The sequence below is a fragment of the Telopea speciosissima genome, chromosome 2, assembly GCF_018873765.1.
Source record: "Telopea speciosissima isolate NSW1024214 ecotype Mountain lineage chromosome 2, Tspe_v1, whole genome shotgun sequence".
Lineage (NCBI taxonomy): Eukaryota > Viridiplantae > Streptophyta > Magnoliopsida > Proteales > Proteaceae > Telopea > Telopea speciosissima.
Window position 1 is genome coordinate 82,787,065 of NC_057917.1, and position 26,418 is coordinate 82,813,482.

The following is a 26,418-nucleotide window of genomic DNA, read 5'->3' on the forward strand; positions in this document are numbered from 1 at the left end:
AATAAGAAAATAAAACATAAATATTATTGAACCCTTTTGTGAATTCATTTCTTTCTCTTGCTCTTTTGACCAGTGGATGTTCTTCTCAACGAACAAAGTGTATAAGGAGGTATTCAACACTGACAAGCTGCAAAAAAAAAAGCATCTTAATGGTAAAATGAATGTAAATAAAATGTTCTTATTTACAGTGAAATACACTAAAGAGCCTTTTTTGTCTTCTTTTTGGTAGACTTAAAATGTACTCCCCCGTTTTATAAAGATTGTCCATTTGGTAAATCACACATTATAAGGAATCATTATCTGTATTCCAACTTCACACTGTGTCAAAAATTATTTTCCAATGCCTCTCATCTATGAAATTGATTACAATTTTTTTTATTAAAATGACATAGTGAAAAGCAATCGAAAGTAATGCATTAAATTCTTGAAAATTGATTAACTTTTTTGAATAATTAAAAAATAATAATAATAACATTATTAGTCTTTGAAATACAATGTTAAGCATGGGCAAATTTATATTGAGTCCTTTGCTTTTTGAACCAAAATGTCAATAAGTTTACCCTCACAAATATGTGGAAGATTTACAATAAAGTTTGTGGTATTGTTAATATTTAGATAAAGAAATATAGGACAAAGGTTTTTCTGGTTCACTCATTAGTTTCTAGAGTTTGAGCTGAGCATCTTAAACCAACTTTATTCGATAGTAACTGTATTTTTGTTTGTAAGTTTTTTTTATATGTTTTTTTCTTATAAGAAATGTGAGAAGAGTTTTATCTTTTTTTTTTTTCTATAAAAGATATTAATCATGAAACCAATGCAACATACTTTCCACATAAACATATAAAACGATTGTGCTGATGATTTGTTCATGGGGTCAATGTGTCGAGAACGTTGCCAAACTAGTAAAGCAAGTGCAAGGTGACCCAATACCTACATACAAAGAAATATTAAATTATATGAAAATACATTCTTATGAAAGATTAATTTAATCTCTTAATACAAGAGCAAACCCAAAGTATAAATGAAATTGCAAAGAAAAATAACATACTAATATAAGCTTGCCAAACCAAAATGATGATGAAACGCCGCCTGCTACCATAGCAAAACCTAATAGTGCAAATAGGACATTGACCGCGATAGCAAATGCCTGTTTCATAAAATATATAATTTATGAGACAAAATATCTTGATTTGCTTATGTTTATTACTTGAAGCTATTATTGATACAACACAACAAGATTTATAATTGTAAAAAAACAAGAAGATAAAGAAAAAATAAAGAAAAATATTTTTGGAAAATAGATTTGTATTAGCTAAAATATGGCATATCTTTTCATATAAAGCCAAAGGTACACTACATAGTAATTCTTAAAAATAGAATTTGTTGATTTTTATCGAATTTTACATTTCAAGTAATGTATAAAAAAATACAGTTTAAAGAGCAAAAAATTAAAACGTATTTTTTGTCTATAGTTTGTTTTAACAATCTATTTATAACTAGTAGTATGGATAAACCATAAGTATATAACCCTATTCCTAATAGATTGAAGTTTAAGTTCCAACTTATTTGATGTAAGCAAAAGGAAATATATCTATAGTTTTTTTTACAGAAGGATGAAAAAAATCTTTATTTTTTGTAATTTTTTTTCAATTACATGTCCTTTAGTCTTTCTCCAAATATAATCTTTAATCATGTAATATTCAACTAAATGCCCAAATAGTTTACATACATGTTTATTTATACTCATTTAACTTATCTATAATATATGATGCTGTATAGATATGTACATTCTATATCCATTAATAATATTGTCAAACACGCATATTAAAATGCATTAAAATTACTTAAATATAATAGATTATTAGTTATGATCAAAGAAACCAATTTAAGATATATTAAACATTAACTAGGACATATTAACTTTTGAGAGATGAAGGATTAGTATCACATATCGATCTTATGCTCATCGTCAATTGAACATGAAACTAGTAATCTCAATTATTCACAAATAGAGTAGAGATTTTTGACTAACTCTTTCTTGGCCAAATAGAGTGCTGATGGTTTCAATTCCATTTTGTCTATCTCCATCCGTATCTGGAATATCCTGTTAATTGCAACAATATTAATACGGCATAAGATAAGAATAATCTATTGTATATGGCTTATGAGACAATTTTCTATTTATATATATTTTTGGAAACCAAGTCTTGACGTGGGGGAGCCGCACTACATAAATCAGTTCAAGAATCTTAAAGAATTTTTTAATGTTAAAAATGATAAGACTCCATTTGAGTCTTCCTGAGTCCCTTATAATTCAATATTTTTACATAAGTCAACCACAACTTGCCGAGTTTAGTCAGATCCCACCCCCTCATTTATCATCCTTAGACAATAGTATGTTCCATAACCACATACATATAAACTCTTATTTTCAGTGAACATAAAAATTAAATTTCATAGATTTGTGATTCCTTAACTTGCATTTTTATTATTTTTAATGATTTCTTGATTTAACCTTTTGTTAGGTTAGACAAACTCGGATTGGGAGAAAATAACAATTACAAAAGTGAAATCTCAAATCTGGACAGATTAATCTTTCTGTAATAAAGTAAGAATAATTTTTTGTATATAACTCAATTTGAGGTGATTCAAGTTGAGTATGAAAGCTAACTAATAGGGTTTTGTTATTTGAGTTTTCTAAAATTATGAATAAAAGAGGATGATAAGAGGTCGTGAAGTTGGTATAGAATGAATTCCCAAACTTGATATGCAATTTAAAAAATAAAAAAATGGATGTTACGAAATCGTTTTGAATTGAAAAGGATGAGAGAAATGTAAAAAAATATCAGAAAATAATAGGGAAAGATAGACTTTAGATGAGAATGAGAATAATTGTGAAAACATACACTTCTAATTTCTTTGATGGAGGTAGGTTTACCAACTCTTCAAAGTTGATGGAATCAACACTTTAAGGTCATCAAAGGTTCTTCAATTCTTCTAGATTGAATATTGGAATTCAACTTGATTTCAGGTAAAAGAACTCAACTTAGTTTACAAGAATACCTATCGAGGATTTTTTTTTTTTTTTTGTTGGAAAGCTCTTTTTGAAGACTTTAAATATAAAAAAGAATAACTTACTCAGACCTCCCTTGTACTATGTCTTAATTATTTACAGTCAGCGCCCCTAACTTGGGAATAATTGTACTCCCTACTCCTAATCCACACCAGTTATTACAATCAGCCCCACTCCATGATGTCTCTACCGTTAATCGATGATGTCATAATTAATTGACAAATCTACCCTTATTAGGGGAGTGAAGCATTACATTCCCCAAATAATTGATTGGTGAATCCCTTCTCCCTCTTCTCCTGTCCCCTCCCTTCCAAGTTCCAAGTTCCAAGTTCCAAGTTCTAACCCTGCAGCCCCCGGCCCTACCCCTGCAACCCATGAGCCTTGCCTTCCATCTCTTGCTCTGTTTCTTTCCCAAGTCCCAGTTCTCAAAAGTTGTTGCTCCCACAAGTCCCTCCTCTCTCTCTCTCCCTACTACTCTCAATGGGGGCCCGAGGCTGACGATCGTCGATTTCTCGCGCACAAAAGAAGGGCTTCAATTTTTCACTTCCACCACCCGCTTTAAGCATTTGAGAAACCTGGAAAGTGAATCATTCCTCCTAGTGTATAATAATTCAATGCATAATTTGGTTTTCTTCCTGTTTTTTTTTGGCGATCTGAGACGTCGAAATGAGATTTCCAAGAGCTGATTTGAGTTTTTTCTGGAGTTTGATTGTGTTAGTGCAGCATTAGGTTAGAATTCGTTCAGTTTTCCTCTGTTCCTTTCTTCTTCTTTTGTTAACCCGAATCAAGAACCGGTCACTCAAAAATCACCCTCAGAAATTTCAGAGATGCGTTTTGTTTTATATACTTCTTTTGATTATTCATGTTTCCGAAAGGACATTTGATTGATTAATGCAGCGGAAGGGGATTTTCAGTGGCTGGGGGCGATTACAGAATTGGGTGGGGATGATGGATTCCGGATACTGGAGGGTGGGAGTTCTGCAGGGGTGTGAGGGTGGTGATATGTAGCAGGGTGTTGCAGTGAGAGAGAGAGAAGGGGAGGGTGGGAGTTCTGCAGGGGTGTGAGGGTGGTGATATGTAGCAGGGTGTTGAAGAGTGAGAGAGAGAGAAAGGTGGGGCCGGGGGGGGGGGCGGATTGGTTGTGGTCTACGGCAATATTTAAATATTAGATTTGTTATCGTAAAACACACTTAATTTTGTTAAAAAAAAATTAAGGATTATGTTTGACTTCTTAAAAAACCAATTATTTAAAGGTATTCAGATAATTTTGCTATCAATTAGACCAAGTCAACTGCTTAGGCCTCTATAATAAGACCTTAGCTTACTCCTAAGACTTCTTATCATTGGAATGAATGGGTTCCATTTTTGTTCCATCTTAAAAATAAAAATAAGGAAAGGTAGCCTAAAATCCTAAAGTTCTTTGGTTAAAATGCTATTGGCTATTATTATAGAGTTTTAATTTTGTAACTTGTAGTTGCACAGTGAATGACCAACCAAATTGCAAGAAAAATGGAGACCTAGGATTGAGTCTTGCCTCATATGAGAGAGTTGGGTTGGGGTTTTAGAAATGAGGGGGTTTCCTTGTAACCAAAAAGAAAAAGTATATGTGAATGTAAAATTTCACGTTTATATATAATCTAATGGGGGTACTTTACCTTTAATATCACTCCAGCAATAGAGTATGAACAGAACAATGCTGTTTGATATATGAATGCCTTTGTAATAAAGTTTGGTCTCCCAAGTACATAATTCTGCAAATTGTTTGTCAATATCATTACTTTGATATAAAAATATAAAGACACACAGATACTAATGTAAAAATTATTGGATTAACTTGAAATCTATGTGATCCTGTCATATATATTGGATAGTGGATCCATTGTGATGGAATCACATGGCACCAAGCTAATCCTTTATCATAAATGATTGGTTAAATTTCTTATTTAATCCAAATTAATAACATAAGATGTAAAACTTCTTTATACCTGGATGTGTATAAAATAAGGGATTTGAACACCAAAAGCAAACCAGAGCAGAGAACTTGGTATACAAAGTAAAGGATGTCTTTTCCATCTAAGGTAGGGAAGCTAATCAAGGGAAAAAAAAAAAAAAAAAGAAAAGAACATCAAGTAAATTAACTTATTATTAGTATGCAAAATTCAAAGATGAACTATTATAATAAAAATAAATGGTTGTAGAGATGATACATCAATAGAATATGCAGTTCCAAGGACATAGTTGGCAACTACAGCACATAGAAGTCCTGGAGATTTAGATATAAATACAATGCCAATGCTCTGCAAAAAAAAAAACCAGATGAACAAAGATTAGAACCTTTTAGTAATATATTAAAAACCACTTTTCAAGCTATTTTTTCAGTTTAGAAGAAATAGTGTGTACCAGCAAGGTAATTGCTAAAATGATGTTCACAACATCTCTATTTGAGTATTCCCCAGAAGCTAATGGAAGATCTTGCTTATTAACCTGTGTACACACAAAATGTCATTATGGTTAAAAATGAAAAATACTAATAAGGTCAACAAACATAACTATAACAATTCTATTCAACTTAGTTTTCTTTTTTTTCAAAAAATTTTCTTATAGCCATGCATAATTTTTTTTTTCAACAAATTTTAGACAGTTTCTATCTTCAAAATATTTCCACCGCAATTTATTACTGTAGGCTCTACCTTGTCAACGTCGACATCACTCAGCTGATTAATTGCGACTGTATAGACGTGAATCACCAATCCCAGTGCCAATGCCTGAAACAATAACAATGATTTAAGTAGGGATACAAATCGTTATGTAGGAAACTGTTGTCCTTTCTTACCCTTATTCCTCACCTGTAGTAACCCCAAAAAATATTTTGGAGAAAAATCAGCAATCGATTCTATTGGCAGAAGTGAAGTTGATAATATCGCCACACTCTGATAATTCAAAATGGGTAAAACATTTACTATGTTAAAATGTTAAACTAGTTAAATTTAAGACAAATCATTCTTAGTGTGATTAAACCAAAACTTACAACTCCTATCAAAGAGTAAGGCCGGCAAAATTGATAGAATGTATTTAGTTTATGCAAAAGGCTAGCATAACCATCCTCATTCTTTGATGAAAGCTCATTCTCGAACGTATATTTTTCACTAGGAAGCTTCTCAATGTGTTCTTGATTGTTGGCTATTGCTGAAAGTATAAAGCTGTGCTTCACATTGCATTTTCTATGGATATCATGTAGATAACCCATGGACACTTGTAATGGAAGAACACAAATGTGAGAAGTCCATAAAACTTACAAAAAATGTAAATGAAAACACAAAAACCTTCTAGTATAAAAAGAATAGAGACAGGAAAATAAAGAAGTCACTAATTAGAAGGAGAAGATTTAGGTGAAGAAAATTCGAAAAAAAAAAAAAAAAGATAGTACTTACTTCTTCTAGTAGTGAAGCAAAGAGAGTCTCTTGTCAAGTAAGCTACAAATGGGGGGGTGGGGGGAGGGAAATGATGATCTAACAGCCTCATAAATCAAGATGAAGTAGTTTTAAAAGAAGATTGCATACTATACAAAGAAAAATCTCATAGGGAAGTGTAGTAGAATAGTTGGATATCTTGCCTCTTCTTTGAGAGGAGTAGTTTTGCAGAGAAAAAGTTGAACAGACTGGTTTTAGAAGCACCTCCATCTCTCTATCTCTCTATGTAAGTAGATGGGTTGGTGTGTGTTCTTATTTTTATAAAGAGGAGACTGAGGTATATATAGTGCATGTCATATATTTGAGTCCTACAAGAATACCTTCCCGGGAGGGCCATGCAAAATATATATAAGTTGCTATTTTTTTTTTGGTTGACAATCCTCTTCTTGTTACTAGCAAGATTGAAAACTGTTTAGAGGAGGAGAAAACTAAATAATTGGTTGAGCATGTCACATGTGAGTAATATAGAAGTAATGTTTTTTTGGGTAGTAATATAGAAGTAATTGCTAATCATAAAAGCAACATCATGGCTAACATCATGGAAACCATAAAATGAATGTGACAAGACAGATAGGTGTATAGAATAACTAGACAAATTAAACTGTGCCATCAGTATAGTTTCAAAATTGGATCCAAGCATCAACTATAAAGAGGCCTGGTCTGGGGAACAATAAAATAGAAACATTGTATAAGTCGAAGTGGTTAGCACTCTTTGACAGTAAAAGATGGTTGTTGGAACTGGTGTATCGAACCAACAAATTCTCATAAACCTAAAAGGCTCCCTCTATTTGCATGCAATAGGAAGGAAAGGGAAGTGATATTAGTTAAAAATAATTTTTGATAAGGGAGAGGGATGGGTATATTAGTGGTATACTATATGCTAGTACCCTATGTGTCTATCTTTCTCTTCCCCCTTTGGAATGACTTCCTTATCCTTCAAAGGGAGAAGAGAGAGATAGACACATAGGGTGCTAGCATAAGCGCTAGCATACCCAACTTTTTCCCTTCTTATAGTCATAATTGTGTATCCTACTTAAAACTCTTACCAATATTTTAATAATTATATTGTTTTAAATATAATTTTTATTTTTTCTTTTCAAATCTAAGGGACTTAATTTTAAAGTAAAGTTTAATATTGGTTACACAATCATTATTGCTAACAATTACAAAAGTTTTTATTTTAATTTTGTATTAACATCATTTCCCTTCCACCTAGACACCACTGACCGAAGCTGGGAAAGCAATATCTTGGTTTCTAGCTACAGCAGTTCATGTCTAGACGTAATAAAAAAATAAGGGCATCTCATGTTGCCAGTCTCTCCAGAAGAAGTTAGAGCAGTTGTTTTCTATTCCCCATATAACAAAGCTCCTTGTCCAAATGGATTTAGTGCTACATTCTTTAAATCATCATTAGATGTTCGAGATGAAGTAACTGCTGTGGTGTAATGGTTTTTTTTTTCAACTTTATCATGCCGAGGTTTGTCAACTATGTATTTATATGTTTGATTCCTAGGGGGTGGTTAGCCTTTGAATAGTGCTTATAGCCCTATTGAGCCATGCAACTTGATTTACAATTCATTTCTAACATTATAGTCAAACCGGTTACAATTTATGGTGGGCCATTTGGTGGCTTATAATCAGTCTGCTTTCATCAAGGGGCATTCTATTATTGACAATATTTTGGAATGCCATGAGGTTGTGAGAGGCATGGACCGAAAGAATATCCTCCCTTCGGCAATTCTTAAGATTGATCTCCAATAGACCTATGACACCCTTAGTAGACCTTTCTTACATGCATTCGTGGCTCAAATGGGGTTTCCCTCTAGATTCATTGGATGGGTAAAAGCTTGTATTGAAACAACTATGTTTTCTAGGGCTTCAACAAGGTTGAGTTGGGCCAAGCCTTTTAAAACCCAGTTCAAACCTGAATCCCCTTAGCTGGGCCCAGTCCTGGCCCAACCCTGACTCAGGGCCAGAAGAATCCAACCCTGACCCACCCTCAAGGTCGGGCCAGGCTGACCCTGATTGGCCCTAACTAGGGGGGGGGTAGGGAGATGCTTGGGCTGGCCAGGCTGGGAAAAAGAAGTGGAAGAGGAAGAAGAAAAAAGAAAGAAAGAAGAGGAAGAACGAGGAAAAAAAAAGAAGAAGAAAAAGAAAGGTTTGGGTTGGGCCGGGCTGGGCTCAGTCCGAGGCCACAACCCTAGCCCAGCCCGGCCCTGACTCAGGGCCATAACATCCCAACCTTGAGATCCTATTCTGATTAACTTTTGGGAATAGCCTAAGTATTTGCAACATACCAAATTGGATGGAAGTTATTTTATTTTATTTTTATCTTTTTCGGAGATGGGTAAACCCATGGTCTAAAAAAGAGAAGTTCACCAAATAGTAAAATAGAACTTTGAAAATAAAACAGTTGAAAAATACAAAGGATATATGGACATACAAGGGGAAGGTAATTGATTAAATTTGAATAAAAAATTTGATAGTGACTAATCTAAATTCTAAACTACAAGATTCACTAATCACCTAAGCTTATCCAAACAAATTATATAAATTTAAAAGTTTTAATGATAAAAAGGGAAAAGTTTTCATACACGGTTGTGTAAACCGTGTATGTGAGAGGGTTTCACAAAAAGTTGGAAAAGACATAAATCCCCACCCATTAATTAATGCGTTGAATAAAAAATATATATATAAAATAGACTGGGGGATTTCCACTCTTATTCCTTGCCCAACACGCGCACTAAGACTTTTGTAAGTCAAATTTGTGATATAATTAAACCCCAATATTTGTCCTCTCAAAGAAAAAAAATACTATCAAAGCAAGAAGCCAAATACTTACTTACACATCATGAGACCAAGTCCAAAAAATAGTCAATCTCTATAGCACAGTATTATTTCATAGCGTACGTGAAGCACTTCCACACCATCAAACGAAATAATACTCTCCGATTATGAACAAGTTGGCTTAATTAGACTTAATTTGCAAGTAATATAATTAAGGTTTAGTCTATCTATGATCACTGGCTCGATCTTGTCGTTACTCTTGTATCATCAGTTCTGTCTGTAATTAAGAGACCATATCATACGTTATACCTAGCTATCATGCATAGCTAGCCTTTCCCAATCACACGGCAGTTTTAAGGGTGGCTATTCTATGTGATAGAGAGGACCTACCTACCATAAATTTCAAATGCTCCAATGTCAACCGATCGATTACAAGTGGTCAATATAAAATTGTTCATGCATAAGGCCGTGTTTGGAGATAGATTAGGTTTAAAATTTGCTCTCTAAAAAGTACAAGCATAAGTAATACTAGAAGGAACAGAACCAGGCCGCAATCCTAAGGGTATCAACTCATATGGCATACCGTATATCGACACCAAAACCGTATGGGTTATATCGTACCATATCAAATAAAATTCGGTATTATGGTATCAATATGAGATACTTTTACTGAGTCGGTATTCAGTATGGTATCAGTTTGGCAAAAAGGTAAAAATGAACCATATCATACCGAATAGATACGATATGGTATCGATATGAAGTACCTATATTGATACGATATTCGTATCGATATGAGGTAATCCAACAAATTCATATGCAAAAACATTCATGAAAAGAGTAATAAGATTTTAAAAGATTTCAATCATCTTCTATTTTCATATGACCTGCCAATGAAGGCAAGACCTTCCTAGCTATAAAAGCTCAATGACAGGTTAATTAAGATTCATATTAAAGAAAACACATTGATAATATGGGGACAATGAAAAAAATACCTTCTAGCTATACTTTCTGGTATCTGTTGTTTATCAAAAATATTGTGTAAGCTAGTACAACTTATTAGATACTCGAATTAATCATCCCAATGTTAACTAACTTAAACCAATTATTAAAAAGCACACATTCTTTTTTATTTTTTTTCCCCTTCCTCTATGGAGCTCTAAGTAGATGTGAATGCGTGAGTGAGAAAAAAGATATCTGTTTGATAAGGCATTGGCAACTTCAATAGAGGTTTGAAAACTAATAAAGAATTTTGTCATTCTATGAGTAGGTCCGGGTATGTTATTCAGCCAGCAATGGGTAGGCAGGATTCTGCATGTCCTACTAAAGCTATCCTTTTGGTTTTTTTTTTTTTTTTTTTTTTTTTGGGGGGGGGGGGGAGATTGAGTTTCCTACCAGCTGTGTAGCTTACGCTAGCGTCTCCCTATATCTCTCTCACCCCTCCCACAATAGAGGGTTAGATATGTAATTTCACAGGAGGGAAGAGAGAGATAGACACAAGGAGGCACTAGCATATGCTACTTCTGAGAGTGATCTCTCTCCCCGACCAGAACCATGTCCTTTTCCATTTAATATTGTAGACACTATATATAATGATTGAGCTTGATACTGAAATCTGATACATCGCCAATTTAAATCATGTCCTAGATATCGCGTAGTTACAATTACCACATCACTCTTCCATATGATAGAACAAAAGTGGACATTACGCATTTCATTTGTTAGGCGCCTACATGCATTCCGTGTGAGTCAATAGTGATCTTGAAACAAACAGGCGAAAATTTTTTGTTGCTCATCCAAACACTTCCACAGATTAGGTTTTTGGAGGGCTGTTCAGGAATATATGAATATGGACAAAAGATATAGTTAAGGAACCTTGGTTAAACCTATCCAATATAGGGAAAAAGAACGTTGCCTGGTCAAATGGATCCTATGCCCAGACATAGAAGCACACGAAATTACCGTCTCATCTCCCGTGAAATAAAAAAATCTCAGCCATGTTGAGGCCCCAACGTGTTCTCATTGGTCCTCCATACTGGTGCAAGGGCGACATGAACAAGCTACCATCTCTTGCGCCCCCCGCCCCCCCCCCCCGGCCGCCCTCCTCCCTCCTCCCTCCTCCCCCGGAAATAAAAAAAAATTACGTGAAAACATTGGAAAAAGAAGAATAATAATACTTACTTCTTCTAGTAGTGAAGCATAGAGAGTCCATTCCCATGTAACCTAAAAAAAAAAAAAAAAAAAAAGAAAGATGTAATGAACTCAGTAGCTAGTTTTAAAAGAAGATTGCATTCACAAAGAAAAATCTCAAAGGGAAGTGTGGTAGAACAGTTAGGTATCTTGCCTCTTTCACGAGACGAGTACTTTTGGAGAGAAAAAGTAGTGGAACATGCTGGTTTTAGAAGTGCCTCCATCTCTCTCTCTCTGTTCGTGTAAAATAGGTGCGTGTGTGTTCTTTCTTCTTCTATTTTTATACAGAGGAGAGTCAAGCTTTCTGCATGGTTATATACTCGAGCTGAGCCTTACAAGAATGGGTTACTGAGTGGAAAATTAGAAAAAGAAAGAAGAAGTAGAGTATGTTACAAGAGAGTATGAAACATATTCTAAACCCTAAACCTTAAACCCTAAAATTCAGAAAAATTAAAAAATATGAAACAAATGAAAAAAAGTTACATTATATTTTAGGAGAAAGTTCTCTGTCCGGGAGTGTGGCTTATGCTAGCACTCGCATGAGACACATGGCGGATATAAAACAACTACTTCCCTTATTGTAATGTTATATATGTTGTAGTGGTTAGCATCCGTTCGAGAAATTGATGGATAAAATAGATAGATTCTCATAAACCTAAAAGCTCTGTCCGGTCCGATTGCATGTAAAAGGGAATTTTTATCACCTCAAGTATACCAAAAAAATATATCTGGCGGTCCAAAGCACTTTCAGATACACCACCAGATGTACCATTTTGGTGCACTTAAGAGTGTACTGAAGCTTTATGGAATTGTTATCATCTATGGTTTTCTGACCGGTGCGGTTCTCTAGTGCCTCTCACAAGAGGAGGGTGGATCCCACCTAGGCAGAGTATTCGATCAGATGCCTCGGATGGATCCCACCCCCTCTTGTGAGAGGCACTAAGGAATCGCATCGGTCAGAAAACCGTAAACGATAACGATTCGCCTTACACAGGCAGGGCGGAATGTCCGTCCAATAACTCCAACATCCGCTAAATACCTAGCTCACCTGAAATCTCTCAACATCAATTCACCTTTATTTTTTTGTTTTTGGTAGGACATCAATTCACCGTATTCAATAACTTGTGTCCTTTTGTTTTTTTGGGGGCCGGGGGTAAGCAATAACTTGTGTCCATTAACTCAAGTGTGCAGAAGATTGGAAAAAGAGTCCATTAACAGACAGAAGTCAAAACCGTTCATACCAAGGAATTCATACAACCACTTGACGTTCCTCCCAAAGATTGCCTACAAACTCATATTGGGGGAAAAAAATAAAAATTGATTTCTTATATTCAAGGGTCCTACCAGACAGAGGAATAAAAATGGGCAAAGATAAACCAATCCCATTAGTTGAATTAAGATAGAATTGAAGTGATTTGGGTTGAGAAATGGTCAAAGATAAAAGGCTGCATCTTGACGTCTTCTATGAGGTCAAACAGGTTTTTTTTCTTTTAATAATTTAAACGTAATTTATCACTATGGTTTTTAATAAAAATTGCATATTTTTCAAGACACAAGATTTACTTTTATTCAGAAAGGACAAAAATTAAGATTATAAATTTTTTTTTTTCACCAATCTTGATCACAATAATTAAATTGTTTCCCCAGTCATTATATGTGTTAAGTAGAATACACACGGGAAAGTGGTTCCTCAATCCTTTTCGTTTCTCATTTTGGGGGAATTGATAGGAGATGAAGAGTTTAAATTCATTGAAGATGTACTGAATAAGATAGACGGTAGAGTGAATGATTAGCCACTCTCGATCATTTTCTCATTTATGGTAAACACGCTAACTAACATAAGGGAAAAGTTTTCATATACCATGAATATTGTGAGAGAGTGGGAGTTTCAAACTTTCCCCTTACATAATAAATTAAAGGATCGAAAAAGTTTTCGATATATTTGGGGTGTGGTCTATGTCAGTACTCTTATAAGTATATCTCTCAATCTCCTCTCCATTCGAAAAGACACATATGCCCCTTTGTTTTGAGGAGGAGAGAGATAAACACATGAGAGTCATGTCGATGTAAACTTACTTGTCATGTTATTGTATTTGTGATGTGGCTATCCAATAATTTTCTTTAGAGTTGTTGCATCTTAGTAGTATTATTATCTTCTAATTAAGTTCTTACTTACTCTGGCATTGTCCTTGCTTAATTTTGATAAATCATGGTTTTAATGTCATATTGTTGTAAATTTGAGCTTAGTATCTGCTTTTCCATCTTGTGAATCATGATACACAATCATCATGGAGCTCACTCTGATACACATTTCTAATTAAATTAATGGGGTTCCCATCAGATTGTTTGAATCCTCTGTGTCTATTGATATAAAACTTGTTGATTCTAGGGTTCATACCCCAGACACCACTACGACCAATGGTCCCAACCATTAATCCAAGACTGATGTCCCAGTATTATTAATTGCCTAGTGTCATTTTATTTGCTTAGGAAGTATGGAGGGAATGAAGAAGATCTCAATCCTTCTAAAGGCTATGTGGGCATGCATCATTTTGCATAAAATCCATTTCTTTTACTCACCACCTCTATTAGTTACAACTTAACATCATTTGTTTGTGGAAGTTTGTCAGGACCTTTCTTTTTAAATGAAGTGGTCTCCGCTATAGTAGTGGCTGAGATGATGAACTTTGTTAGAAGGTCTTTCGTTGTGGTTCAAGATGGTTTTAAATTTGAGGATTCATTTCCATGGACCAGTGGTATATGAGTTGGGAGCTAGGGTAGAAATTATCTATTTTTGATGGTCATGTCTGTTAAGTGTGATCAACTGGTAGGCTCTTTCTGGTGAGGACTCAAAACTCCTTTTATCATATTTTTTGGGAAGAGATGGAATCCCAAGAGCACACAATTACTTGGAGAATAAGGAGACAGAAATAAATCTTGGTTACTAATATTATTATGAGACTTAGGGTTAAAACATTTATTTATAGCCAAAACCCTAAGTCCCCCTTTTATAGTTTTCCACTCTAAATAGGAAAGGGGAAGAGGGAGTCGTTCACTTAAAGTGAATGGCTCCCTCCTCTTGCTCACGGGTTGGGTCACGTCGCCTCACATGGGCACCATGGATCGGATCCAAGACCCGGATCCGATTAACAATAGGTAACCCGTTCTAGTGGTGGCCGTGGTGTTGTTCTACGAGATAGATCAATTCTGGTCGTTTTATTGCTGCTAGTAGTAGATTTAGCATTGGTTTCGCTCCATCAGCGTTGTAAGATGAAGTTCTTAGGGATGGTATCCTTCTTCTTGCACAGAGACTGCAGTTTCAACCTATAGTTCTGATCTCGGATTCTCAGCCTGTCATTGCATGTTTCAACCATTTTTGTCTTTTTAGTAATAATTTCAAATGGTTCAATTTGAGTTGACTAAAATGGGCAAAGATAAACCGATCCCATTAGTTGAATTAAGATAGAATTAAATTGATTTGGGTTGAGAAATGGTCAAAGATAAAAGGGTTCATCTTAACCGTACGTGCAACTTTACCAAAAAAACAAAAAAGATAAGGTACGTCGAATCATAAATCATTCCATACTCAAAAGTTATTTATAATGGGGTTGGGTAAAAAATAAAAAAAAAATTTTAAAACTTAATTTAAACGTTAATTATCATTATGTTGTTAATAAAAATTGCTTTGTTTCAATGTCGTGTGAAGTGATAAGATTTACCTTTATTTAAAAAATTATATATTATATTAAAAGGATAAAAATTAAGAATACGATTTTTTTTTTCCCACCAATCTTGGTCAGAATAAAATTTTCAGAAGATACAATTGTTTCCCTAGTGATCATGTGTTTTTTTATTTATTTATATTTATGTTAGTAGGAATCGGATTTCGGACCAGGTTCGGGGTGCCAACCCAGTGCAACATACTGCTACCCGCGAGAAGTAGAGAGAGAGAGAGAGTGAAAGAGTGTCGGTCACTTTAAGTGACCGACTCCCTGCCTCTCTTTCCCACTCTGATTATGATTCTGCAAGGACGGCCTCGGGTGTGATTATACAAACATCTCCTAAAACCTCAACGCCTCATAATTTGAGTATAATTCTCTCCTCTCATTCTTGTTCTCCAAGTCTTTGTGTTCTCTGTGAAATTTCATCTTTTTCCAATGATTTATGGTGTGAAGTTCATGTTAGTGGTGTCAGTAATCAAAAACTTAGTTCTTAATCTCTAAAGGTACGTTCCCGGGAATTGTATCCATAGGACTATTAACTTGTTTTAAATTTATTTATTTATTTATTTTTTTCGGTAAAGATATGTGTTAAGTAGAATACACGGGAAAGTGGTTCCTCAATCCTTTTCACTTCTCATTGTGGGGAAATTGATAGGGGATGATGAGTTTGAATTCATAGAAGAAGTAGTGAATAAGATAGATGGTAGAGTGAATGACTTGCCCCTCTCGATCATTTTCTCACTTTTACGCTCAAGACGCTAAACTGACATAATAAAATAATTAAGATACATAATATCATCAGGAATCTAAGCAGTTGTTCAACAATCCTTTTCACTTCTTCCTTATGAGTCAAATTGTGATAATATCAAAGCTTAATCAAATTTAAAGAAATCACACGATTCATTTTCATCCTCTGTGATTTTTAGGATCCATACTAAAATATTCTATCAGAGATTTGAGTGATTTAATTCCACTTCAGCCCAAGGGGTTTTGGGGATCCTTAGTCACTAAATGCAATCTAATTTTATTACACAAGAAACAGAGGATAAATAACAGAGTTCCCCTGTTACTCTTAAAACTCAAAAAGGCATTTCACTAGCATAAAAGACAGTGTGACCACAGTTTAGACTTTCTTAGGTAATTTTGGCAAAATTTTCAAGAATTTGGCTAAATGGGTAGGAATTTGGCTTCATGGGTCCTATGGTATATGTGGTGGAGGATAGGGTTTTCCTATCTTCTATTGATAATCAAAATTCGTTTCCGTATCAGTTTAGCACTATCCGAATCAGTCCGAAAGCTAAATGGATGCGGATACAAATTGGCTATAGCTATCCGAAAAGCTATACTTACATGTAAACGAATAAAATATCCGATCCGTATCCATATCCCATCCGTTTAGCGCTATCTGAATCCGTCCGAAAGCTAATCGGATGCGGATGCGGATATAACATTATCCGAGCCTAATCCGATCCGTTTACATCCCTATCCATATGTAATCGACTAGTAGTCTCTTGCTAATGAGGATTCAAGCTCCCTTTATCATATGTATATACCAATGAAATTATATGCTAAAGGCTCTAGGTAGAACTTGCTGCAGCAGTAAGGTTGCTCCATTTTGACCAAAGCGTAAGTTTCAATTAGGAAACAAGGAGGTAAGGCTGAGTACATTATGAATTTATGACTCTCCCCAAATCCCGCATGGCGGAAGTCTCATGCAATGGGTAAATTATCACCCTCCCCCTGTTTCATTGTCTTCTTTTAAAGAGTTTTGATTTTAAAAAGTAAAATCTAATGTGGGGCTCCTCTAAATGGCAGCCCCTAGGGTCCAATAGACATTTCCTAATAATATTCTTTTCCATTGTTGATAAAATTTTGAGGGTTGTCAAGAATGGATACAGAATCTCTCTAACTACTTGGACGTCCAACTCCTCTCCAACCATCCATCCAACGATTAGGAAGACTTGGACATGCATCCCAACATTTGCCCACACCTAGATGGGTGGTTGGAGAGCAGTTGAAGTTAGAGAGGATCTTTTTACGTCAAGGACATGGAGTCAACGGTTTAAAAATAAATGTAGTATTAGGTGTAGAGTTATATTCTAGCTTAGTTATAATTATTTCCGTTATACTCTATAAAAAAAAAATTATTTCTGTTACTCATAAATATCCAATAGTACATTGACATTTACCAAAAGCTAAACAAAAAAAAATAAGAAAATAGTATATAAGTCTTGTTGGGCCCATTTGAGAACTCGTCTCTTTCTCTTGCTCTTCTGCCCATTGGACGATCTTCTCAACGAACAAAGTGGATAAGGAGGTACTCAAAAGAAACTAGCTGCGAAATGAAATATAAATGTAACTATATTTTCATATATACATTGAAATGCACCAAAGAACAAGGAAATGAGTTCATTTTTGTTTTCTTGTTACTAGACCTAAAATTAAACCAAAGTGGTTAGTCTTAAGGGTCTGTATGGTAACCTTTCAAAAAATTGTTTCTGATGTTTTTTTTTCTGTTTCTAGGGGTAAAAATGAAACATATTCTGTATGTGTTGTCCGATCTGTTTTTGTGTTTTTTTAAAAAACGAATCAGATGATAAAAATGGTTCTAGCACAGGTTTGAGAAACATCAAAATGGTGTTTCTCACATTTTAGAATCAATAGAAACAAAATGTAGTGAAACCAACAATGTCTTAAGTTAACGAGGGGCATTTCTTGAAAATTTCCATCAAAACATAACAAGACCTAAAACACACCCTAAAATCTCACAAGGCCGACATGGGTAATTCATATTGAATCCTTAGCTTTTCGAACCAAAATGTCATCAACTTAACCCTCATAAATATGTGGAAGATTGTGTCTTTACTAATAAAATATCTTAGTTTGTGTTAGAATATTTGACAATATTACCTTCCATAAGAACATATAAAAGGATTGTGCTTCTGCTTTATTTGTGGGATCAGTGTGTTTCGACCGATACCAAACAGCTACTGCGAGTGCAAAGTGACTCAATACCTACATACAAAGAAATATTAAATTACATGAAAAAAAACATTCTTATGTGAGACTAATTTAATTCTCTTAATATAAGAAAACAGACACATGAATGAAAATTGCAAGAAAAAACTGCGTACCGAAATAATCTTTCCAAACCAAAGTGATGATGAAGCTCCTACTACCATACCAAGAGCAAATTGTGCATATAGGACATTGACACCAATAGCAAATGCCTGTTCCATAAAATATGATTTATGAGATAAAATATCTTGATTTACTTATGTTCATTATTATTAAGTCACCACAACAAGAAAACAATGATCAGAACATAAACAAGGCGAGGGAAAGAAAGTCATTTTGAGTCAGTAGGTTTGTATTATTTAAATATGTCATATCTCTTTCCTATAAAGCCAATGATGCACTCATTAGTAGTTCCTATAGACAGATTTTTTTTTCTTTTGATGGTTGAAGTTTACATTTCAAGTTGTAGAAAACAAAAAAAGGAAGAGCAAAAGTTTAGGAAAGAATAATTTCTGTCTATAGGTTTTATTGATAAATAATATCCACAAATTCAGTGTTCTATTTATTAGTAGGATTGAGTTTCCCTTCATCCATGGTGAAGAAGAATTCCTTGACAACCATCAGATGACTAAGGGGAGGTGTTCTTTCAACCCCAAACAATAATATATCATTAAACATGCATATTAAAATTATTCATATGTAAGGGATTAATAGTTATGGTCTAAGAAACTTAATTTAACATATATTAATTTTTGAAAGATATAGATTTAGTATAACACATCAATCTTATGTTTATCGTTATTTGAGCATAAAATTAATAACTTCACTTATTTTACAAATAAAATAAAGATAAGAATTTCGACTCACTCTTTTTTGGCCAAACCGAATGCTTAGGGTGTCAATGCCATTTTCTCTATCTCCCTCCGTATCTGGAATATCCTGCTAATTGCAACTAGTGTTAATATATATATATATTTTTGGGTAGAAAGCTAGTGTTAATATGACATAAGATAAAAGATGGACATAAAAAAAGAAAAAACAAAGGAGCAACTAAAATTTCTTGCTTGTATATACTAGCATGGATTACTTTACCTTGAATATCATTCCAGAAATGCAATACGTACACAACATAAGTGTTTGAAATATCGAAGACTTTGTAAAAAGGTTTGGTCTTCCAAGTACATGGTTCTGCAAATTGTTAGTCAATATCATTACTTGTAATAAAAAAAAAATTAAAAACACACAAAGTATAATGAAGTAAATATTGGATTAACTTGGTTCTATGTGACTATCACATTGATTGGATAATAAATCTAATCTGATGGAATTACATGCACCATGCTAATCCTCCATCAAAAATGATTGGCTAAATTTCATTTTTAATCCAAAAAACAATAATATAAAATGTAAAACTTTTTTATACCTGTATGTGTATGAAATGAGGGATTTGAACACCAAGAGCACACCAAAGCACCATGCCTGACATAGCAAGGGCAGGATCCTTTTTCCATCTAAGGAAGGGGAGCTAATCAAGAAAAAAGAACATCAAGTGAGAAGGAGAGAGATAGAAAGGAGGTATCGTCTCTTCTAGGTCTAAGGGGTTCATTTACAAAAATGATCATAAAAATAGAAAAATAAAATGGTTGCAGAGGTGATACTTCGGCAGAATATGCAGTTCCGAGTACATAGTTGGAAACTAAGCATAATAGAAGTGCTGGAGATTTAGATATGTATACAATGCCAATGCTCTACAAAACAACAAACAAAATGAACAAAAATTAGATAATTTTAGTAATATATATGTAGCAATCTTCTCAAACTATTCATCACTACATCAGAAAGTAATAAAAGGAGTACCCAGTGCACGAGATTCCCACCATTGCAGGGTCTGGGGAGGGTCATAATGTACACAGCCTTATCCCTGCTATCGCAGAGAGACTGTTTTCATACTCTAACCCGTGACCACTTGGTTACAATGGAACAACCTTTACCGTTGCACTAAGGCTCGCCCTCAAATCAATTCTCTTTCGATATAGAATTGAAGAAGTGTGCGTTGTATAATTAAAAGCAATATAGGCTATGATGATGAGTATACCAGCATGGTTACTATCCAACAGATGACCTGGACATCTCTAGTTGAAAACTCTCCTGAAGCTAACGGAAGATAATCCTTATTAACCTGGATAGACATAAAACATTATGATGCATAAATGTCAAAATAGTTATGAATGAAAAATATTGAAGGTGATTGAACACTATAATTATAATAATTCTATTCAACTTTTTTTTTCTTCTTGAATTCATAAATAGATTTTTTTTTTTTTTTTTAAAAAACAAATTTTAGACAATCATAATTTTAAAAAAATTTGCGCAACAATTTATTATTATAAATGTATGACATATATATACCTTGTCGATTTCAACATCAAACAGTTGATTTATTGCGATTACATAGATGTGAATCAATGATCCCAGTGTCAATCCCTGAAACAATAACAATGATATGAGTAGGATCACAAATCATTGACTGTGTTTGGTATGCATTCTTCGTTGATTTCACATTCTTGGATCATAAAAAAATTATAGTTATTTTTATCGTCTGAGAATGCGAAATTGACTCAGAATGCATACCAAACACAACCATTAAGTAGGAAATTTTTATCCTTTCTCACTCTTATTCCTCACCTGTAGCAATCCTATAAAAAATCTCGGAGAAAGATCAGCAAATGATGATAGTGGCAGAAGTGAAATTGATAATATCCCGACATTCTGATAATTCAAATGGGTAGCACATTAAATATGTTAAATTAGATCAAATTAGTTAAATTAAAGACAATTGATCCAGCTATTAAACGAAAACTTACAATTCCCATCAAGGCGTATGGCCTGATAAAGTTATAGAATGTTTCTAATTTATGCAAAAGGCCGCCATCATCAGTAATGTGACCATCTTCATGTTTCAATGGAAGTTCATTCTCTAACACATATTTTTCATTGGGAAGAAGCTTCTCAACCTGTCCTTGATTGTCTGCTATTGCTGAAAGTTTAAAGCTTTGATTGACATTCCATTTGCTATGGCTATCTTGTAGAGAACTCACATGCACTTGAAATGAATTGAAGAAAGAACACAAATGTGAGAAGTCTGAAACTTAATAAAAAAAAAAAAATTAGTAATATGAAAAGCAAACTATGTAAATTGGCACCTGATAAGAAATTGCATGGATTTGAAGATTTTACAATGGACCAATAAAAGAAATCTATTACAATAACTACTGGAGACGAAAATAATAACCATCAAAATCCGTCGGTATTATTGTCATCACAACGTTTTTGGGGACAGAAATAAGCTTCCCCGTCAAAATCCGTCGCTATTATTGTCTTCGCAACGTTTTGGAGGCAGAAATAACTAGGGGTGTCAATAAAGCCCGGCTGGCCCGAACCCGCCCGAACCCGCCCGAGCCGGCCCGGCCCGACCCTGATTTTTTGACCCGAGGGCGGGTTTGGGTTTAGTTATAGTCCGACCCTGGCGGTCCGGTCGGGTCGGGGTTTAGATCCTGGGCCTAGCCGGCCCGGCCCGACCCGACCTGTATTAATTATAGGTATATAATATTACATATATATATATATATATATATATTATATACTTAATATAAGTATTTTCTTGACAAAAAAAAACAGAAGAGAATTGTACATAGATAACTACTAGCTTTGTCATCATCATGAAGTGGGAACCCATAAAAAGAGTAGATAGGGGTGTCAATAAAGCCGGTGGCCGAACCCGCCCGAGCCGCCCGGCCCGACCCGATTTTTGACCCCGAGGGCGGGTTTGGGTTTAGTTATAGTCGACCGCACTGGCACGGTCGGGTCGGGTCGAGGTTTAGATCCTGGGCCTAGCCAGCCCTTGACCCGACCTCGTATTAACTATAGGTATATAATATTACATATATATATATATATATATATATATATATATATATATATATATATATATATATATATATATATATATATTATATACTTAATATAAGTATTTTCTTGACAAAAAAAAAAAGAAGAGAATTGTACATAGATAACTACTAGCTTTGTCATCATCATGAAGTGGGAACCCATAAAAAGAGTAGATCATCTACTATTTTGATCGGACCATAAAAAGAGTCACCGACATGATTGTTATTTAGTTGTAGCCCCTATAAGCTTCCAGGCCTATTAAGGGGACATCGTTACAATTGTAGAGAGAGAGTTTATACACACGCCATTTTTTTCAACATATTTATTAGCTGTCCCATAAGGCCGCTAGGGTCGGGTCAGGGTTTAGGCAGGCCCGGCCCAACCCGACCCATTGACACCCCTAGAAATAACCTTCCCAGGGTGAGGATAATTAAGGTCATAGTAAAGAAAAAATTGTTTAATATAACATAGCTTGAACCATTTTTTTTTTTTTTCTTTTGTTTACTCAACTTAGGCCCTGAGGAGACAAGTGAACAAGTAGACTTGAGGATCCCCATAAATTAGGGGTTTTATGCAAAATAGTGAAGAATCTGGCCGGCAAAGCTAGAACATATTATGTTGAAAGAAATCTACATTTTCACCATGTCTAGTCAATATATATAACAAATAATGAAATGAAATGCTTCCCTAGCTAGGCACACTGAAAGCCTTGAAGGGCCTATTGAAATATATTATAATGACAAATCATCTGTCTTAAAATGGGGAAAAAAAATCTTTTCCAATTCCCTAAAAGGGCATCTTCCACGTGTCAAGCTTGAGGAAAAAAAAATCCTTAGTCAATCGAGTTTGATACTGTTGAATTTAGCATTTTCCATGTGGTGAGAAACACTGCATTTTTAGGGAATTGGAGAATATTTTAATGTTAGAATTTTATTTCTAATAGAATTCTACTAGACATATTTAAATCCCTAAACTCAGGCTAATTATAATTATGGTCCAATAAAGTGGGGTCATTAAGTTGTATTAAAAATCTAATGTAGATTGGCTTAATATAGGCCAGATAGATTTCTACTGGGACTATGATGAGAGAGGCCCTATAGGAATTATTATATAAAGAGAGCTAGGTTCCCCCTCTACCCATCACAACTAATTATTCTCAATCTCTATTGAGAAGTGCATTCTGAAAAGAGAAGGAGATATTCAGTGTTCATCATCCCTATGCATACGGTATTCTCGTCAAGCCAGTTATCTTTTGAAATAGAGGGAAAGCACTTAGATTTTTTGTCTTTATTTTTCGCTACGATCATCATCACTATGGATGCGAAACAAAGTTAGTGATTCTATCCCTGTTCTCTATTATTTATTTGATTGTGTTCCTAAACGTCCTATGGAGATCTTGACTTTTGTGACTGTGTTCCTATTCGGAGCAAACTAGTCTAACATTTAATTGTCTTAAGTTGGTGTGGGGTTCAACTTTGCATTATAAGATCTTCAAAGTGACTAGTTATGGGATTAACAACAATTGAACTGGTCTAACCCACAGCCATGTCGCTTTCCCTTTAATAATGTTACAACACTAAACATTTCTCATTCTTGTCTTGTAGTTGTAGTTTTTAAAACTGCATTGAATCAATAGTTGAACCGATCAAACTCATAACCTTGTCTTTTTCTGTTCGATTTGATAATGAATTGTAGGTTATTTTCGAAAGATCCCCAGCTTAAACGTCAAGTTTCAAATTCGTCGAAGTTGATTATGAAGAACAAGGTGTCAAGTATAGATACGGTCAGCATATCGAGAGGGTGATTTTGGAGATATCTCGGAGGATGCATGTACTAGAGAGAGAAAAGATACACTAAAGATATGCATAGATAAACTTAGAAAACACATAGATATACTTAAAATATATACAAAATGTTGTTTTAAAACATAAATAAAAAAATATTATGAGTGGAATACGAAACCTATAAAGAGATCTAAAGATAACCACACCTTACATGAAATATTATATATTTTTTTAAAGTATTAAATTAAAAAATTTTGAAAAAAATAATTTATTAAAAAAACATGTGGGAAATTCATCCAACCCATAGCCCATATATAATTTTCATACAAATTTAAACCCATTAGCATATTTTTTCTACCTATATTTTATTTTTCATTTTTTATCTCACAAAATTGAACAAAAATTGAAAATAAAAAATTCATAAAAAAAAAAACTGCAACTAAAGAGGATGATAGATCTCATCATCTTTATTGAGGTAATCCTACATCAGGTGTGGGTGCTCGGAAAAATCCACGGCTACCGATGGGGTGCTCTAGGTTGTGAGGGGATACATGGACATAAAAGAGAGAGAGAGAGAGAGCCAATTTAAATCATGTCCTAAATATCCAAGTAAAATAATTGTGGATATTTCAGATTTCAATTGTAGGGCATACATGCATGCCATGTGATCCTGGAACAAATAGTCGAAAATGTTTTAATGCTCATCTACTTGGTCACAAAATTTCAGCTCAACTTTGTACAACTTAGAAGAACTAGATGCACATCCATAAAATAGGTTTTTAGAAGGTTTACATTATGACCCTCCCCAAACCCTATAGTGGTAGGAGTCTCGTACACTGAGTATGCCAATTTTTATGAACACAAATGATATGTATATATTTTTTTTGGTAGAACAAATGATACAGTTAAGATAATACTTACTTCTTCTTCTAGTAGTGAAGCTTAGAGAGTCCCTTCTCAAGTAACCTATAAATAAATAAAAGAAAGATCTAATGAACTCAGTAATTTTTAAAAGAAGATTGCTTTCACAGAGAAAATCTTAAAGGGAAGTATGAAATCTTGCCGCTTTCATGAGATGAGTGCTTTCGCAGAGAAAAAGTTGTAGATGCTGGTTTTAGAAGCGCCTCCATATCTCTCTCTCTCTCTGTAAGATGGGTGTGTGTTCTCTCTCTCTCTAAGATGGGTGTGTGTGTATTGTTCCTATAAAGAGGAGGTGAGTACAAGTGAAGATTCAGTATGTTATATACATTCGAGCCTTACAAGAATGCCTGAGTAGTGGGCCCTGCTGGACACACCTACTATTTTTCTTTATTTTAGTCAATCCTCGCCTTATTATTTTCTGTGTTTTAAAACTGTTACGTGTTGGACATCTTTACCCAAAAAAAAAAAATAAAAACCTATGTTTGGACATATTGGACGAGGGAAGGGGCAGGGATAAAAAAATTAAAGAAATTGAGTATGTTACAAGAGAGTCTTAAGTAATTGCCTAGCCTCATGGAGATTATAAAATTTGAATCTAACCTTGTATTTCAAGTCAAATTCATATATAGAAAAGTGCAGTGAATGCGCTCTATGGCAAAAAATGAGAGGGAAGTTTAGTCCTACATGGTCGGGTAGTGTGCGATAGTTTAGCTTATGACCTTGGAAGTAATGCAGATCGTCTACGGTGCAGCTACCCATAGCGATCTATGCAGCGCAAACTGGGCCACGTGCGCAATGATCGCCTTATCCCCGCTCGAGCAAGGCGTTTGGGCAGGAGTAAGGAGATCTTTGCGCACACGCACTCAGTTTGCGCTGCTCAGACCGCTACAGACAACACGCCATAGAGAATCTGGATCCCCTTGGAAGGGCCTCTCCACCCTGAAATTGGGATTTTGGGTTTGGATATCATTAAGTTGAACATCTTTATTTTAAATTTGTTTTAATTTTAAAGACAATTATTATCATGTTTATCTTTCACAATATTCAATAACTTGTGTTCATTAACTAAATGTTGGCTGCTATTTACCCAAAAAAAACAAACTGTCGGCGGCTTTGACTCTCAGCCATGGTTAAGGTCGATGTGAACAGCTTTTTGTTCAAGTAAATGGTTTATCTTTTATATTAAAAAAATGGTGTATTAAAACCTTTCAGAGCAAAGAATTCATACGTAAGGTACCTCCCAAAGACTTCCTCTAGTCTCATAAAAAAATACAAAAAAAAAAAAAAAAGATACTTCCTTAGAAGATTAATAAGTTTGAAAATTTAGCGATTATGGGAAGATGCAAGGACATATAAAAAACAACAAGAAAAAAAAAAACAAAAAACACAAGGATACATATGGACATAAATGAGAATAATAAATTAATTTGGTTAAATTTTTTAGTCTAAAATTTGATATGGGGCTATATTCTATAAAGTTTACTACTGGTCCGATCAAAACAAACTAT

The 26,418-nt window shown here is 34.4% G+C and overlaps 1 protein-coding gene and 2 long non-coding RNA genes across 3 annotated transcripts in view; all 3 read right to left on the reverse strand.

Annotated features, from left to right (window-relative positions):
* Window positions 1–16: 16 nt before the first annotated feature.
* Window positions 17–26,418, reverse strand: part of LOC122651243 (coumarin 8-geranyltransferase 1b, chloroplastic-like) — a 39,161-nt gene continuing 12,759 nt past the window's right edge. Inside the window, exons 10-11 of the mRNA XM_043844547.1 lie at window positions 826–930; window positions 17–127 (exon numbers count right to left, since the gene is read on the reverse strand). Coding sequence (XP_043700482.1) covers window positions 86–127; window positions 826–930 — 147 coding nt within the window. The 3' untranslated portion in view covers window positions 17–85. The remainder of the gene's footprint in view (window positions 128–825; window positions 931–26,418) is intronic.
* On the reverse strand, window positions 4,727–5,375 carry LOC122650036. Its single transcript, XR_006331368.1, has 3 exons — window positions 5,281–5,375; window positions 5,059–5,160; window positions 4,727–4,824 (listed from the first exon to the last, which is right to left on the reverse strand). It is a non-coding gene; the product is annotated as an uncharacterized LOC122650036 (long non-coding RNA).
* LOC122650035 lies at window positions 5,505–21,194 on the reverse strand. The gene is made up of 4 exons (XR_006331367.1): window positions 21,122–21,194; window positions 20,943–21,026; window positions 20,667–20,741; window positions 5,505–5,557 (listed from the first exon to the last, which is right to left on the reverse strand). It is a non-coding gene; the product is annotated as an uncharacterized LOC122650035 (long non-coding RNA).